At 34.2% G+C, this 14,824-nt stretch overlaps 1 protein-coding gene across 1 annotated transcript in view; it reads right to left on the reverse strand.

Moving 5' to 3' along the window:
• Positions 1-1,318: 1,318 nt before the first annotated feature.
• Positions 1,319-14,824, reverse strand: part of LOC137404002 (alanine--glyoxylate aminotransferase-like) — a 39,553-nt gene continuing 26,047 nt past the window's right edge. Inside the window, exons 6-11 of the mRNA XM_068090158.1 lie at positions 14,016-14,116; positions 12,039-12,109; positions 3,543-3,726; positions 2,592-2,757; positions 1,999-2,081; positions 1,319-1,742 (exon numbers count right to left, since the gene is read on the reverse strand). Of these exons, the coding sequence (XP_067946259.1) occupies positions 1,484-1,742; positions 1,999-2,081; positions 2,592-2,757; positions 3,543-3,726; positions 12,039-12,109; positions 14,016-14,116 (864 nt within the window). The 3' untranslated portion in view covers positions 1,319-1,483. The remainder of the gene's footprint in view (positions 1,743-1,998; positions 2,082-2,591; positions 2,758-3,542; positions 3,727-12,038; positions 12,110-14,015; positions 14,117-14,824) is intronic.

The following is a 14,824-nucleotide window of genomic DNA, read 5'->3' on the forward strand; positions in this document are numbered from 1 at the left end:
TTAAAATCTGTCAAAAAAAAACTAAAGAAAAATAACTATACCATTATTCTTAGAATTATTAAAATAAGCATGAATGTATAGATATTACAGGTATGGTAGCCATTACATTGTTTTGAGCATATACAGCAGTACCGGCTGTTGGACTTAATACCTGCCATACTTGAAGCTTTATCCAAAGACTTATGGTACATACAAATGCTAAATAGAAAGATTTATCTTTAAATGAAATGAGAAATACCAAAAATGTAAACATAAAGGATAGGTAAAATACATAACACCTACCACAGTGTAGTTTAAGGTAAAATAACATTTGTTGATTTGCGGCAGTGCATATGCAAAAACTAAATGAAAAATTAAAATTTAATGTTGTAGTTGGCACTTATTAATAAAGAATCAATCAAAAGATGAGAAATAGAAAAAGGTAAAGTAAGGTGTAAATAGTTTGTACGTACGCAATGGAGGCTTGAAAGGAGAGTCACCGTTCAACCACAGAATTAGAATGTTTCATTCCACTCACAGGCATCAGAATGTTAACCAGTCGTTAAGAAGGAACAACTAGTAGAACAGCATCTAGTAATAGCTAATTTCATACTATTTATTTTATTTATTTATTTTAATTTCATACTACTTATAGCTTTATTAAATGATGCCATAATTGCTTGCCCTTGCTTCCTGGTTACAAAGTATAATGCACTGAAATAAAAGTATAATATAAAGTATAAAAAAGTATAATACATACTGAAACTTAGCTTCAAGTATGTATTTAGTAAGCTAAATTCATTGAAGCTAATTTCAACGTTTTTGCTATACGCCTCCCTCAAAAGTAAGGGCTCCACACGATACGTACTGCAAGTAGTACATCATAATTTTACATGTTACTGCAGATAGTAACCACTGAATACACTAAAGTTACTGTAGGTAACTATAGTTATTAAGGTTAACATATTATTATGTTGCTAATTTATAATATGCACAAAACGTATATAATATTTTAATTTTTTTACTCGGGGGTGTTTGCATTACATAATCACTATGGGTTTTTATACCCCTCTATACAACAGTTTCGTCTTACGATGTCGACACTGGAATGAATTAAAATTGTATGGCAATGATGCACTGTAGTTGCAAGTGTTTGACAAGTGAGCTATATGACTTCAAGGAGGAATAAAGATACTTTTATATTATGTAATATAAATTAATAATATTATTATATTCTATTGAGGTAGTAATTTAACCAAAGTTGATCGTTGATCAACTTTGATTACATCAGTTACAAACACCAATTTCATGTATGAATGAAGGTATAAATATTTTCATGAAAATGCTTGACATTTTTTATTAAAAATCATCTATATTCAATACACTTGTAAAATTGATTTCGAACAGAATTTTTAGACAAGTAATAATTTTATCTAATGTAAATAGATGCATTCAAAAGCAGAGTAAAATATAGACCAACTACACTCAGCATTTCTCTACCTTATTAATAAAACAAAATGGCAACAATAAAAATCAAATTTATTACTAATTTATCAGCCTCGAGCGTTTCAATTTGTCGGAAACAAGAGTTTGTTGGGTGTTTGCTAGAACGGCTGGGAGAGTAGCCTTGTAGTTTAAGAGACTCTTGGAAAACTTGAAGGAATTTATCTACATTCTGAAAAGTAGCATTGTAGCCCATGAGTCCTACCCTCCATATCTTGCCTGCGGTTGGACCGAGACCTCCGCTCACTTCCAATCGATACCTGCTCAATAGACACATAGAACATTTTGCTCAATCAAACATTTCCCTTTATAACCTATCATTTGTTTTAGTTAATGTGGGTCAGACTTGAAAACGAGCTTGCAAAAAATTTAATAAATTTTTTTAATTATAAATATTTTCCTAAGGTTTGCGATTGTTTTTGATGTTTGAGGTGATCTGACTGCTAGAATGCTTCAAGATTGATAAAACTTGATCTCGATTGACAAAACTTAAAATGACTGATGAATACTACTTACTTTTTCACGAGATGTGCAGAAACGGCTTTCCAATCTACTCCGGGAGGTACAACAATTGCTAGTACCGTTGGTAGCCTGTGCTCCTGAAACACATAAATTAAGATTAGAAAGTAACTTCATATTAACCCACCATACTGACACAGCTTGCTATAATCTTTACTATAGTGAAAGCCGCATCCATCAACCGTCTCAAGTCATACTAAGAGCATTCGGATAAAGATCGTTTGACACAAGAAACAAACTCAGATGTTCCTTTTCACAACCAAGCAGGTTATCAACTGGACCACTCGATCATCTTGCTTCATGATAGAATAACCATGCATATGGTCATTAAACATGACCATCCTTTATGGTGCAAGGTACCGCCAGAGTTTTAATCTATAATAAAATGGACAACAGGCTTTATGTTGTGGAGAATTATAAGCCAATCTTTGCTCAGCATCCTCTAAATATGTCTACCGCAAACTATTTCACAACTTTAGCAGAGTTTCAAAAATCCACAAGGATAAAACAAGCAGCAAAGAGCAGTTTCACAGAGACCGAAGGTAAAATTTCATGTTGGCTGCTGAAGAATACCAAAATTAAATGATTACAGGTTCAGGGATGAACAACTCCAAGCCTAGACGTCGTACTCCATTTCTAAGACGCTCTGCACAATCTGCGTGTCGCTTCCAAGAGTTGACAAGACCTTCCTCTGCTAAGACAGCCAGACTTTCTCTTAAGGAGTACATGGCTGCTATTGCTGCGGTGTGATGGTAGCTGAAACAGATATTTCAACCAAGGCTACCAGAATCTAGAAAAGCTAATAATATCAGTTATATGTCAGATATCTTGTGAGATAACTTAAATTTTATAGAATAAAATGTAATAGTCTATTAAATACTAGTTCCAATTTTGTCTCTGCAAGAAAAGATTTAGATAGTTGGTCAGTTTGAGAAAAAAGGGCTCCTGTACATGTTTGAACAGTAATAAATTGTAGGCTATATTGTTTTTAACTTGAAGCCTCAGTTTCACGCATCTTTCAAACATTCAAATGACCCACAGCTACATTAAAGCCCTCATTTGCAAGCTCCTATTCCATAAAACTTAGCCTAATAAATGGTAATGAGGGAAATTATAAAAAACTTGAATCGAATGCGTAACCTCAGCTAAAGGCTAACACTTTAAAAGTGAAGGTATAAAATCTACTCAATATGAATGGATGATGAGGTATATTGTAACAAAGTTTCTGTTTTTTGGTGGTCACACAAGTGCTGTAGCAATATTTGACTCAATGAGATCTATCACCCGAGGCCGGGGGACAATTTTTTGTTGGCTGTGCCGCATACTGAATACTGGCATACTGGATGCTCTCTGGCTTAGGTTATACATGTATATTAAAACAGTTGCGATAAATGCAGCCAATTCAGCAAGAACTCAGGTCTAATGATTTTTTGGTTGATCATCATAGTTTTGTGTAATTTTATAGCTTGGTTATAAGGAACTCTACTAAACAGACTCAAAAAACCTCATTGAGTTCTTGGAGTGCCAGAGCTGTGACTAACCGTCTTACGGGTGCTCCGTCACACCCCCAATAGTTGGCCAGTGCTTCTAGATCAAAATAGTATGAGACAGGCTTAGACTTTCTGTTAAGGAACCGCTGATAGGCTCGGTCGCTGAAGGAGATTGGAGAGGGAACTGGAGTGGAACTCAGACACTTTTGGCTGCCCGTGTATAGCACATCAATTCCTGAGAAGTGAGAACAAGTTATTATAACTACTCAGTACCCTTCTTCATAGTTGCCTCACCAACAGTGCCAAGAAACCTCAAGTCATTTCTACAGAAGCTAAGGATCTGCAGGTACTTGACACAATTTCAGACTAACATTAGAGGTTTGCATGTCAGAGATTGTTCAGGACTATTTGTGTTCACCAAAGATACTCTTCGTCATTTCAGCTTTTGGTCTGAATAAATCACAGGAGGATCCATTTGATTACTTCGAGCAGTTAGCAGTTGAGCTGTGCACAAGTGTTTCTGAGAGCTCCTGAGGATTAAGCATTTGCCAGCAAAGAGCTTATATTTCTATATACGCAACACACAATACACATACTCGACCGCTGATATATACCCTATCAAGGCGTTTACAGAATACAGTATTTACCAACTGCAGAACACAAGAGAAAGAATTCAAGCACAGGACTGCAATAGGGGGGCGTAATTGGTGTTAACTGTGAAACCCCCTAAAATTGGTAAGTCTTCCATTACATTTCTGTTCAATATGGGACCAAAACGTGGAGAATCTGCTTCACACTCTGGAGACCATATCACTCTTGCTTCTATTGATTTAAAACTAACACAGCTGATATCGGATGTCGCCAAAATACACAAACGTTTGGACATAATTGAGAACAAGCAAGCTGAATATGAATTGTCGCTAGAAAATTTTCAAGAAGAGATCAACAATGTCAAATCTAAAGTTAGTGAACTCGAATCAGCTAAAACAAAAATGCAACAATCAACCACACATAATAATTTGCTAATGCGTGTTGAAGCTAACGAACATCTCAACATAGCTAAAGCCATAGAGCTGAACGGAATTCCATTTAAAAGTGGCGAGAACTTGGAAGGTTTTTCAAAACTTTTGAAGGTAGCAAAACTTGATGACATCAACCCTACACAAGATATTGACAATATTTATAGGATTAGACAGACTCCCAGAATTCTTGTTAAATTCATTCAGACAACTAAACGAGACAATTTTTTTCAATTATACAGAAAAAATATTATTGATACTTCACTCTTAGGATTTCAAGAGAAAAACAGAATCTACATCAACGAAGTTTTAAGTAGAGAACAAAACGAACTATTCTGGAAAGCTCGAAAATTTAAAACAAACAAAAACTTCCGCTTTATTTGGATTTTCAATCAAAGAATTTACCTACGTAAAACTCCTGAATCAGATGCTGTTCAGATAAGAACCCAAAGTGACTTGGGTGATTTGGAAGCTTCACAGTAATCATGATTTGTTTCTATTACTGATGCTTATATGTATTTATGGCAGAGTTTTGTGTAGACTGTGTACCACAATCTGTATTTTCTTTCAACCAACTTCGGTTACCCACTAATAGTTTTCATGTCTTGAACTTTAATTGTCAGAGTTTAAAGAATAAATTTACCGACTTTGAATATTTTCTTTCAACAATTAACACTAGTTTTGATGTGATATGTGTTACTGAAACTTGGTTCTACGAGAATGAAGCTTCAAATTTTACATTGCAGAATTACTTTTTTCTCAGGTACGCAGCGACACTCCAGGGGCGGTGGTGCTGGGGCTTATGTGCGGTGTGGCATGGCTGTTGAGACGGTGGATATCACAATGAGAGGGGCAGACGTACACGCTTTTAGACTGGTTGGGGGCGCTTCAGTTCATTTCCTTACAGTAATTATAATTTATCATAGGCCTAGTTCCGACCTTGATTTATTTCTAAATGACATTGACCAGTTTCTTGCAACTACCTCAGAGTCTAAGTACCTCATTTTAGGTGATATCAATATTGATTATCTAGATAAAAAAGCAAGTGAAAACTATAAAAACATAATTTCCTTATATAATTTTGAAAACACTATTACAATTCCAACAAGACTATCAAAGCAAAAGCATTCCTGTTTAGATCATATTTTAACAAACACAATGGAAAACAACATATTTTCAGGAACTATTAAATGTGATTTAAGTGATAATCTACCTACTTTTTACATAAGTACAAAAAACTCTAATTTTAACAATCAAATCAGTAACTTTTCAACCACAAATAAACAATATATTTATTACGATAAATTAGCACAATATATAACAAATACAAATTGAGATAATATTTTCATTTCTGAATGTCTCAGCACAAATTACACTCTTTTTATTAAAACACTTCAAAATCTGATAGCAAAATGCACTCTTGAGAGGTCTGGGTCCTTCGGGAACAAGAGATTCAAATATACCAAACCTTGGCTGACCAATGCTTTGCTGAATAAAATTAAAAAGAAATACAATATTTACCGCTAGTTATCTAAGTCTCATCTTAATACAAAATTAAAATTTAAATACAACAAATTCAAGAATCAACTGTCAACCAAATTGAAGAATGCAAAATTTTCTTATTTCAAGGACAGTTTTAACAATCGCTCCAATGCTTCAGAAACTTGGAAAGTAATTAACACACAAATATTGAACAAATCAACATCAAAAGTTTGCAGAGTGCCAACCCAACTTGAAGCTATTTCCAACGCTTCCAATTTAATATGTTCAGATATAGAAATAGCTAATGAACTAAATACATATTTTACTAACGTTGGACCCTCACTAGCAAAAAAGCTTCCAACTGAAATTTTGAGCTACAGACTACCCTATTACAATCCAAGCTTTGAATTACATCCAGTAACCAGACAAGAGATTACAGACACAATAAATTCTTTAAGCGAAAAGAATGGCTTAGATGGTATTACAAGCAAAGTTATTAAACGCAATGCTAATTCTTTAAGCTGTATACTCTCCCGCATCATAAACGAAAGCATAACTACACAAATTATTCCAGATGGTATGAAAATTGCAAAAATTAACCCTCTGTATAAAAAAGGAAACATAAATAAATGTGAAAATTATAGGCCTATCTCAGTTCTTCCGATATTTAACAAAATAACAGAAAAACTTATAAATTTCCAAATCATGGACTATCTTGAACGCAATAACATTCTGTACTCTAATCAATTTGGTTTTAGAAAAGGTATTGGAACAAGAGATGCAATTATTTCTTTTACAAACAAAACATTCCAAGCTTTTAACAAGGGAAATTGTGTTCTTGGTATATTTATAGATTTCAGCAAAGCATTTGATACCATTGACCATGATATATTGTTATTAAAATTGAAGTCTATTGGTTTCAAACTAACAGCTATTAAATGGATAGAAAACTACTTAAAAGATCGGAGTCAAAGAACAAAAATAAATACTACCCTTTCAACACCACAATCGATAAAATGTGGTGTTCCTCAAGGATCTGTATTGGGTTCAACTTTGTTTCTAATATATATTAATGACTTAGCATGTCAATTAAAAGTACTTTCACCAATATTGTATGCAGATGATACTAATCTTTTTTTTGAATCCAAAGACCTTCACAAGCAAATGCATTTGATAAATAAAGACCTAAAAAGCCTTCAGAGTTGGTGCAACCAAAATAAACTAACAATTAATTTCAACAAAACTTGCTACATTTTATTAAAAAACCCACAGAACTTTTACCACTTTATTGAACAATCCCTACTAATTAAGGTCATGCAATAAATAAATCTGACAATATAAAATTTTTGGGAGTACTTATTGGCCCTCAGCTGAATTGGAGAAATCATATATCCAAACTGTTAAAAGACTTTAGACCTTATGCTGGGTTGTTTTTTCGATTGTCTCAGTACCTCTCTAAGGATGTTTTGCTAATTCTGTACAGTTCCTTCATCAATTCCAAACTCTCGTATTGTGTTGAGGCATGGGGAAATGCTCCAGACTGCTACTTAAACAAAATTAAAGTTTTTCAAAACCGTTTACTCAGAATAATTAACAAGAAAGCTTATGATTTTTCTGCTAATCCGCTATTCAACCTAAATAGAATTTTAACTATCAAAAAGTTATACAAATACAAAGTACTGATAAAAGCACACAACACATTTTACGAAACAAACAATAACAGGACGATAACACATTTAGCTACTCGTCAAACACACATAAACCTAAAAATACCATTGTTTAAATCAAAAGCTGGTCAATGTTGTTTGGACTATCAAGAGTCATTGCTATGGAATCTACTACCGGTTACACTGCGTAAAATTGTAAATGCTAATTCTTTCAAAAATGAACTGAAGCACTACCTCAGACAACCAGATGACTAAACCAACTAGACATACTTCTGCTGACTCTACTTTCAGGTTCCGCGCCTTGATTAGCCTTGCTATTGCGCACAGGGACCTCATCATTACCTTCCCTGGAGTGACATTTTTTTTTTTTTCTATTTCTCTTGTCTTTTTATACTGTTAGAAACACTCTTCATATTATTTTTTGTGGCTATATTATAGATGAAAATAAACAAACAAACAAAATTGGAGAAGAACGTTGGAGAAGCAGATAGCAAGCTAATAGGGAAATGAATGAAGTGACATTCCTGTAAGTAGGTATTAATTTATATTTTAAAGTATATGTTTTTCAGGAGTTGTCACACTAAAATGCAGACATTTTCAGCAACTAAAGGATGAGATGAAGCTATATAGCAAAGAAACCAACTGCAAATATGCTTACAATCAAGTAGTACTCTCTCAGAAAATTAAATTTTTCCTTGCAGCTTTCAAGTAAATCTAACTTTTCAGCAAATAAATCACCAGTAGGGAACAAAAAAGCCACAATGTATTTGTTAATACTGTTAAATATAATATAATATATTATATTATTCAGCAAAACTAGAAGGTCAGTTGTGTCTGACTGACCCTATTTGGACATAACTATTATTTTCAGATTTTGTTTCAGTCATTTGTCCCTGAAACGATATCATTGCAAAGAAAGCTGTGTGACTAACCCTTCAGCTAGCTAATACAGTAGATTCTACAGTTCTGCTGCGTGACCAGCCTTTCAGCTACCTACTGTAATAAACTGCTAAATAACAACACTGGAATGAAGGGATTCAGGTGGTAGGAGGATTAGGAGCAAAGCTTCTACTGCGGGTCAAAAACACACAAAAACTATGAAGAACAGCCACAATCCACTTTCCAGTTTTTGGTTCCTTTGATGTTATGCAGCCAGAGACCAACTGTGGTGATTTTCAACCATATAGCCTGTGAGCCTGTGGAGAGGTTTGAAAGTTACTTATACAGTTAAACTCACACTTACAACACCTCAATTAGATAATGATACAAAATCAAAGTTGGTTGTTAGATTTCATTGAGCTCTTTGAAGCCCGAAATAATTTGGGGTTGTTTTTGTATCTGATTCGAAGCTTCAGAAAACTCGGCTGCATATTTTAATTTTGTCTTTCTCAATTTCAAGATAAGTTAAGATTATGAAGTTTTTGTCCCTGTGTGTGATAAGTTTGAGTATAATTCACAAGCTTCAAGTTAATTAGACTGGTATCGCCAAAACACTGAGGGCATTTTAATCAGCGAGTCAGCATTTCATGCTGACCAAAAAATAAAAATGGATAAAAATTGTTGTTGGCCTGACGGTAGTTTTTAATCACACACTGACTATAATTAATTATAATAACACAACTGATAAAACTTCTTAGTAATAAAATCTCAAAAAATAGGCTAAACTAAAAAGCTTCTCTTCAACAAAACAAGTTTTTTACTAAAACTAGTTCATAAAAAAATACACCCTCTAACAGACTCGGTGTAAATAATCAATTACGTTTCTGCAATTACCTTTAAAAGATCAATTTTAGGAAAAAGCGGGAAAAATTATTGACTACCTACCTCTAATTTCTGTTTTTTTCATTGAATTCTACAAGATTAGAGCTACAAAATGATATCCAGTTAAAAGAGAATTGTGGAGCTTTAAGTGTTTTCACAGTCAGTGAAAATTTGTTAATATGATTTAGGAGCAGTGGACCTGCTTTTATGTACACCACTAGGCAGACTTGAAAACTTCACTAATTGAAGGCTGTCAGCAAAAGGCTGTCAGCTTTTTCTTTTGGAAAAGCAGGCCTGTATTCACTGGTTGCAAGTTGGGGCGGCTAATGTTAGGCGACTAGTTATGAACACCTAGGGTGTAGAGAGGGAAGCGGTGTAAGCCCCCAACAGGTTTCTCTCATGTAGGGCCTTAGCCGGGCCTCTCGTGTAAAGTTTTAAAAAATTTTATCGGAAAGTATCAACATTTTTCTATGTTTTAAGATTTGTTTTGTTTTAGGTGATGTGAATGACCAGACGTTTTTAAATTAAAATAGGCAAAACATGACCGCAGTTAAAATGCTCAGAAAAAAGACATCTTTTTCTTTTTAGCGTTTTAACAAAGATCAATTTTGAGGATTTTATTTCAAGTTCATTCTGAGGCTTTTACGCTTTCGATGGGACATGGCCAAGCGGGTGTTTGATAAAACTTGATCTTTTGCAAACCTTTATAAAAGTCGTTAACAAGAATATTTTGCCGCTGATGATGATAATAATGACGCCTAAGAACTACTAAAAGTTGATGTTTGTCTCTATGGCTTGGAATGAAGTGATATTCTACAGCGATAAAAACCGTGTCCATTGCCGTTGGGTAAATAACTTTTCGAATAAATGATTTTGAGGTTGAGTTATCTGAAGCAATTTATCATTGCGTTGGAACTGACCAAACAAATCCGTTCGAGTTAACCTTGCGTTTGAGATGAAATGTTACATTTTATCCGAGGGCGAGTTATCCGAGTTTGACTGTACGTAGCCGTGAAAAATTCCCATAAGTTGGGGCGGCTCAGCCGGCCAGCCACCCCAGGGAATACGGGCCTGATGTACACCACTAGGCAGACTAGAAAACTTTCACTAATTGAAGGCTGTCAGCAAAAATTTGAGAAGAGTCAGTACCGAAATGAACCTTTTACATTAATGAGCTTGACATTAGCGTTGTATCACTAGCATTTGGCAGCTTTCCACTCCAACCATAGTCTCCCTAGCTAATAGGAGTCTATATCACTTTAAACATAAAAATAAATTAGTGAAAGGTGAGGGAGATAACACACAATGCAGTAACAAGTGTTAATGTGCACACAAAACTGATAGCAGAGGTTCTCATAACATACAGGCGAGGCTGTGCTTAGCCCCCTATCCACTAGTACCTAAAATACAACAACAATCATACCAATATATTCAGAGTTCAATGCATAACTTTTGAAAGTGTAAACTTTATATACATGTATGTTAGAGTCAATGTGTAAAATCGGTGAGTTTGTAAAATGGCTGAAATTTTTTGGTGATTTTACAAATATACTAAAAATCAGTCCATTTATATGTCTTGTTGCTTGAAATATTAATAGGAAGTAAAAGAAGTCATTAACTTTAAATAGAGCATCACATATATGTATTCTTGTATTGTTTAACTTGCTTCTACTTAGTATTTTTGAAAATATAGATTTTAATGGGTACAACATATGATGTGTAATATTTGATTGAGAATATGAAGATTATCTACTGTTAAACAGATATTAATACCAGATGCTTGAACCAGATGCTTGAACAAAATGCTTGAATGTTAAGAAGCTTGGATGAGTTGTGAAGGGTAACTGTTCACCACAGTTACTAATGTGCATTAATTAGAGCCAAACATCAGTGTCTGGTAGATTACTGACATTAAAAGCTGCAGCCATTCACTAACCTATATTTTAGTACAAAATCTATATTTCAGGCTGAGTAGAATTAAATATAAATTAAAATTAATTAAATTAAAATAAATTAATATAAAAAAGTAAATTAATTAAATTATTCAAAATAAAATATAAATTAAATTAAAAGTCGCAGCCATTCACAAATCTATGTTTCAAGCTGAGTAAAATTAAATATAAATTAAAATTAATTAAATTCAAATAAATTATTATAAAAAAGTAAATTAATTAAATTATTCAAAATAAATAATATAAATTAAATTAAAAGTCGCAGCCATTCACAAATCTATGTTTCAGGCTGAGTAAAATTAAATATAAATTAAAATTAATTAAATTAAAATAAATTAATATAAAAAAATTAAATTAAATTAATTAAAATAAAATAATATAAATTAAAAGTCGCAGCCATTCACAAATCTATGTTTCAGGCTGAGTAGAATTAAATATGAACTCTTTCTGTTTTCCCTAGGCACCTAAATATTGTTTCTTTTTAATAACATTTCACTCATATTAGAGCAAAAGACCCTGCTATGATTTGATTACAACCAAAACTGAACGTTTGAACTTTTGGTACATAGTTAAAAGACTTGAATCTACAAAGTTGTGAATGTCAGTTGTGAAAACCAGCCATTCCAATTGTAAGTATGGGAGGCATAGTACCATGCTCGTACTTACCCCATTTGTCCATGAACAATGGTACTCCTCCAGCACTAGCCACTGAGTCTACTATAAGAAGACAGTTGTACCTGTCAAGGAAAGATTTGATGGTGAACAGAAACAAAGAATACTTTGAATATTCTTATTGATTATTGATTATTATTGATTATAAGGACATTATTGATGGACTGCTAGTGTCCAGCACACAATAATACTCTTGTACACTTTTACACAAACTGCAAAACTATTTTACGAATTAGAGCGGAAATGGTAAAAAATGGGTGCAGTTAGAGTTTCGTATTTATTTTTATTGATTCTAACACACCGTGAAACTTGTGACAATAACATTATGATCAATTGACAATTAATTCAGTAAATCAATAAACAACTATCCATTAAGCACGAAAAAGCATCGTGTTTCATAGAGTTAATAGAATTCATAGTTTCAAACAATATGTCATTTAGTGTGTGCATACGCTATACGGTATATGATAACACTTTAGATCAATACGCCTTGTATAGTTCAGTGGTAAAGCGCACAGATTTAAAACTTGCTGTTGCGATTTCCGTGAGTTCAAATCCATCATAATGCTAAGTTCCAATTCTAAGATTTTAATAGTTATAGTTGGGCATACATAGTTACGCACAAAATTTGAGAAATACATACCGTACTTTTCGGACTATAAACCGCACCCCTATATACGCCGCATCTGCTTCATTTTCCAAAAAACGATAATAAAACAATACATAGGCCGCACCTTTGTATTGGCCGCAGAACTCAGGACAGCGTTTTTTAAGGCGGCTGCTACTTTGCTGCTTACAACGAACGCCGTTTATTAACCGACGCTTTTTAACCTAGTGCCTAACGGAACAGTATCGTTAAGGGTTGTTTCGTATTTTCTTTCACCGCTAGGGCGCACTAACCAGAGATTCTGGTTAGTGCGCCCTAGCTGTCAAAGAAAAAGCCACAGAATAGCCGCACCCTTATATAAGCCGCATGACTCAAATCATCAGAAAAAATTAGCGGCTAATAGTCCGAAAAGTACAGTGTATAGGTTGTTAATGTATGTTGTTAGGTTCTAACCAGAATTATACAATGAGCTTTAAACACTTCCATTTTATGGTTCGATGATATGACTCAACAGGCACATTTAAAAAGCACCGTTGAAAAGATTTGCACATTGCTCTCATATGAGGAGTTGTTTGCACCTCTCTGTCAATTTCATTGAGAACCTAAATGCCCTCCCTTTGGTTTAAGACAGGTTCACATTACATCACAGTATAGATTAAACAAGCTGCAACAGCCAATCACCATTGAGGAAGTGATGCACATCACACAGATGGTCGTGGGTGTTTGGTGAAATATTTGGAAAGTTTGGCAGTTGAACTGTCGTCCGACATATCCCCGTTGCCTCGTTGAGTCCTCAGCTTACGGTGCACATAATCTATGAATAATTGCTGAGGCGACAGTCCGACAAACTGTTATATGTTGTAAATCAATCTTTAGAGGCTATGGCCCAAAAGAAATGCTCTGTGATAGAAGAGGCATGACGTCAGCTTTCCTACCAGCTTCCTTTTGTATGATATATAATACTCTAAATTTACATAAAAACAGTAGATATTTTTGTCATTTTACAAATGTTAAAATTTAGCTTAGTTTATTTCCCCACTCTTAGAGCTCAATAAAAAGCCTTACTATTTGCCTTCAAAAGTTGTCTGCGAAGTCATTCTTTTAAAGAACAGTAGGTTAACCAGAAATAACAGTCTGCGGGCATAAAGACATGCCAAAAATATCAGTAAACATTAACTTATTAATGTTAATGTTAAAATTAAAATGTTAATGTTAACTCATTAACATTAACTTATTAATGGCTATCAACTTAAAATCTGGTAACTTCTCATGTCAGCGGGCATGGCTAAGTTTAAGCGTGCTAGATTAGACTTTTAGAATTCACACGTTCTGTAGACATTCAGTAGATGAATAGCTAATATTACTTGTGACAAAGGTGTCCGAGGTTGGAGACAGGTTGGAGGAGGCCAGATGAAGATTCTGAGTGGGTGATAAACATCAGTTGAGGCTTGTTAACTGCTAGTGCCTACAATGGATTACACAATTTACTTACTGTGTTGGATTACTGGATGCTACGCCAACGGCAGTATATTAGATCAAATGGAGGAGAGTGGCATTGCCTCACCTCCCGTAAGATTACAAATTATAAAAAACTGGCAATGAAATGGAAAACAACCAATTAAAAAACTTTCATCCGTTATTTCATCCATCTGGCTATACAAATGAAATATGCGCCAAAATTGGGTTTGCATTAAAATTGGTAACGCCAATTTTGCAAACAGGTGCACGAACCATCACACTGCAAGGCCATCTTGCCATACTATGGAATAATTGTGAACATAGTTATTACACCTGGTAATCTAAGGGCGCAAAAGAAAAATATGTGTCTAGACTTTCGGCACTTGCGAAAATGCTATTGATTACTACTAGCACACTAGAAGACCATGATTAGATGACAGACCACAACGTGTAATGATTATAAGTACAATTATTTAAAGCTGTAGCAAGATAGCTGCAACGCATAATGGTAGTGCGCTTGGCTTCATATCAGTGCATCCGCTAAATGTATGGGTTTGACTCCTGTGTGGTGCAACCTTTTTTCCTATTGCTGCCTTTAGATGGACGGACACAGCTCTTATTATAGTATAAATTTAGACTATCTGAAGTTACTTGCTTACGTTGCGTAAGTTCATTCGGTAATGAAACTTAGTCTATGACCACTACATAATCTGCT

Source organism: Watersipora subatra, chromosome 9, assembly GCF_963576615.1.
Source record: "Watersipora subatra chromosome 9, tzWatSuba1.1, whole genome shotgun sequence".
Classification (NCBI taxonomy): domain Eukaryota; kingdom Metazoa; phylum Bryozoa; class Gymnolaemata; order Cheilostomatida; family Watersiporidae; genus Watersipora; species Watersipora subatra.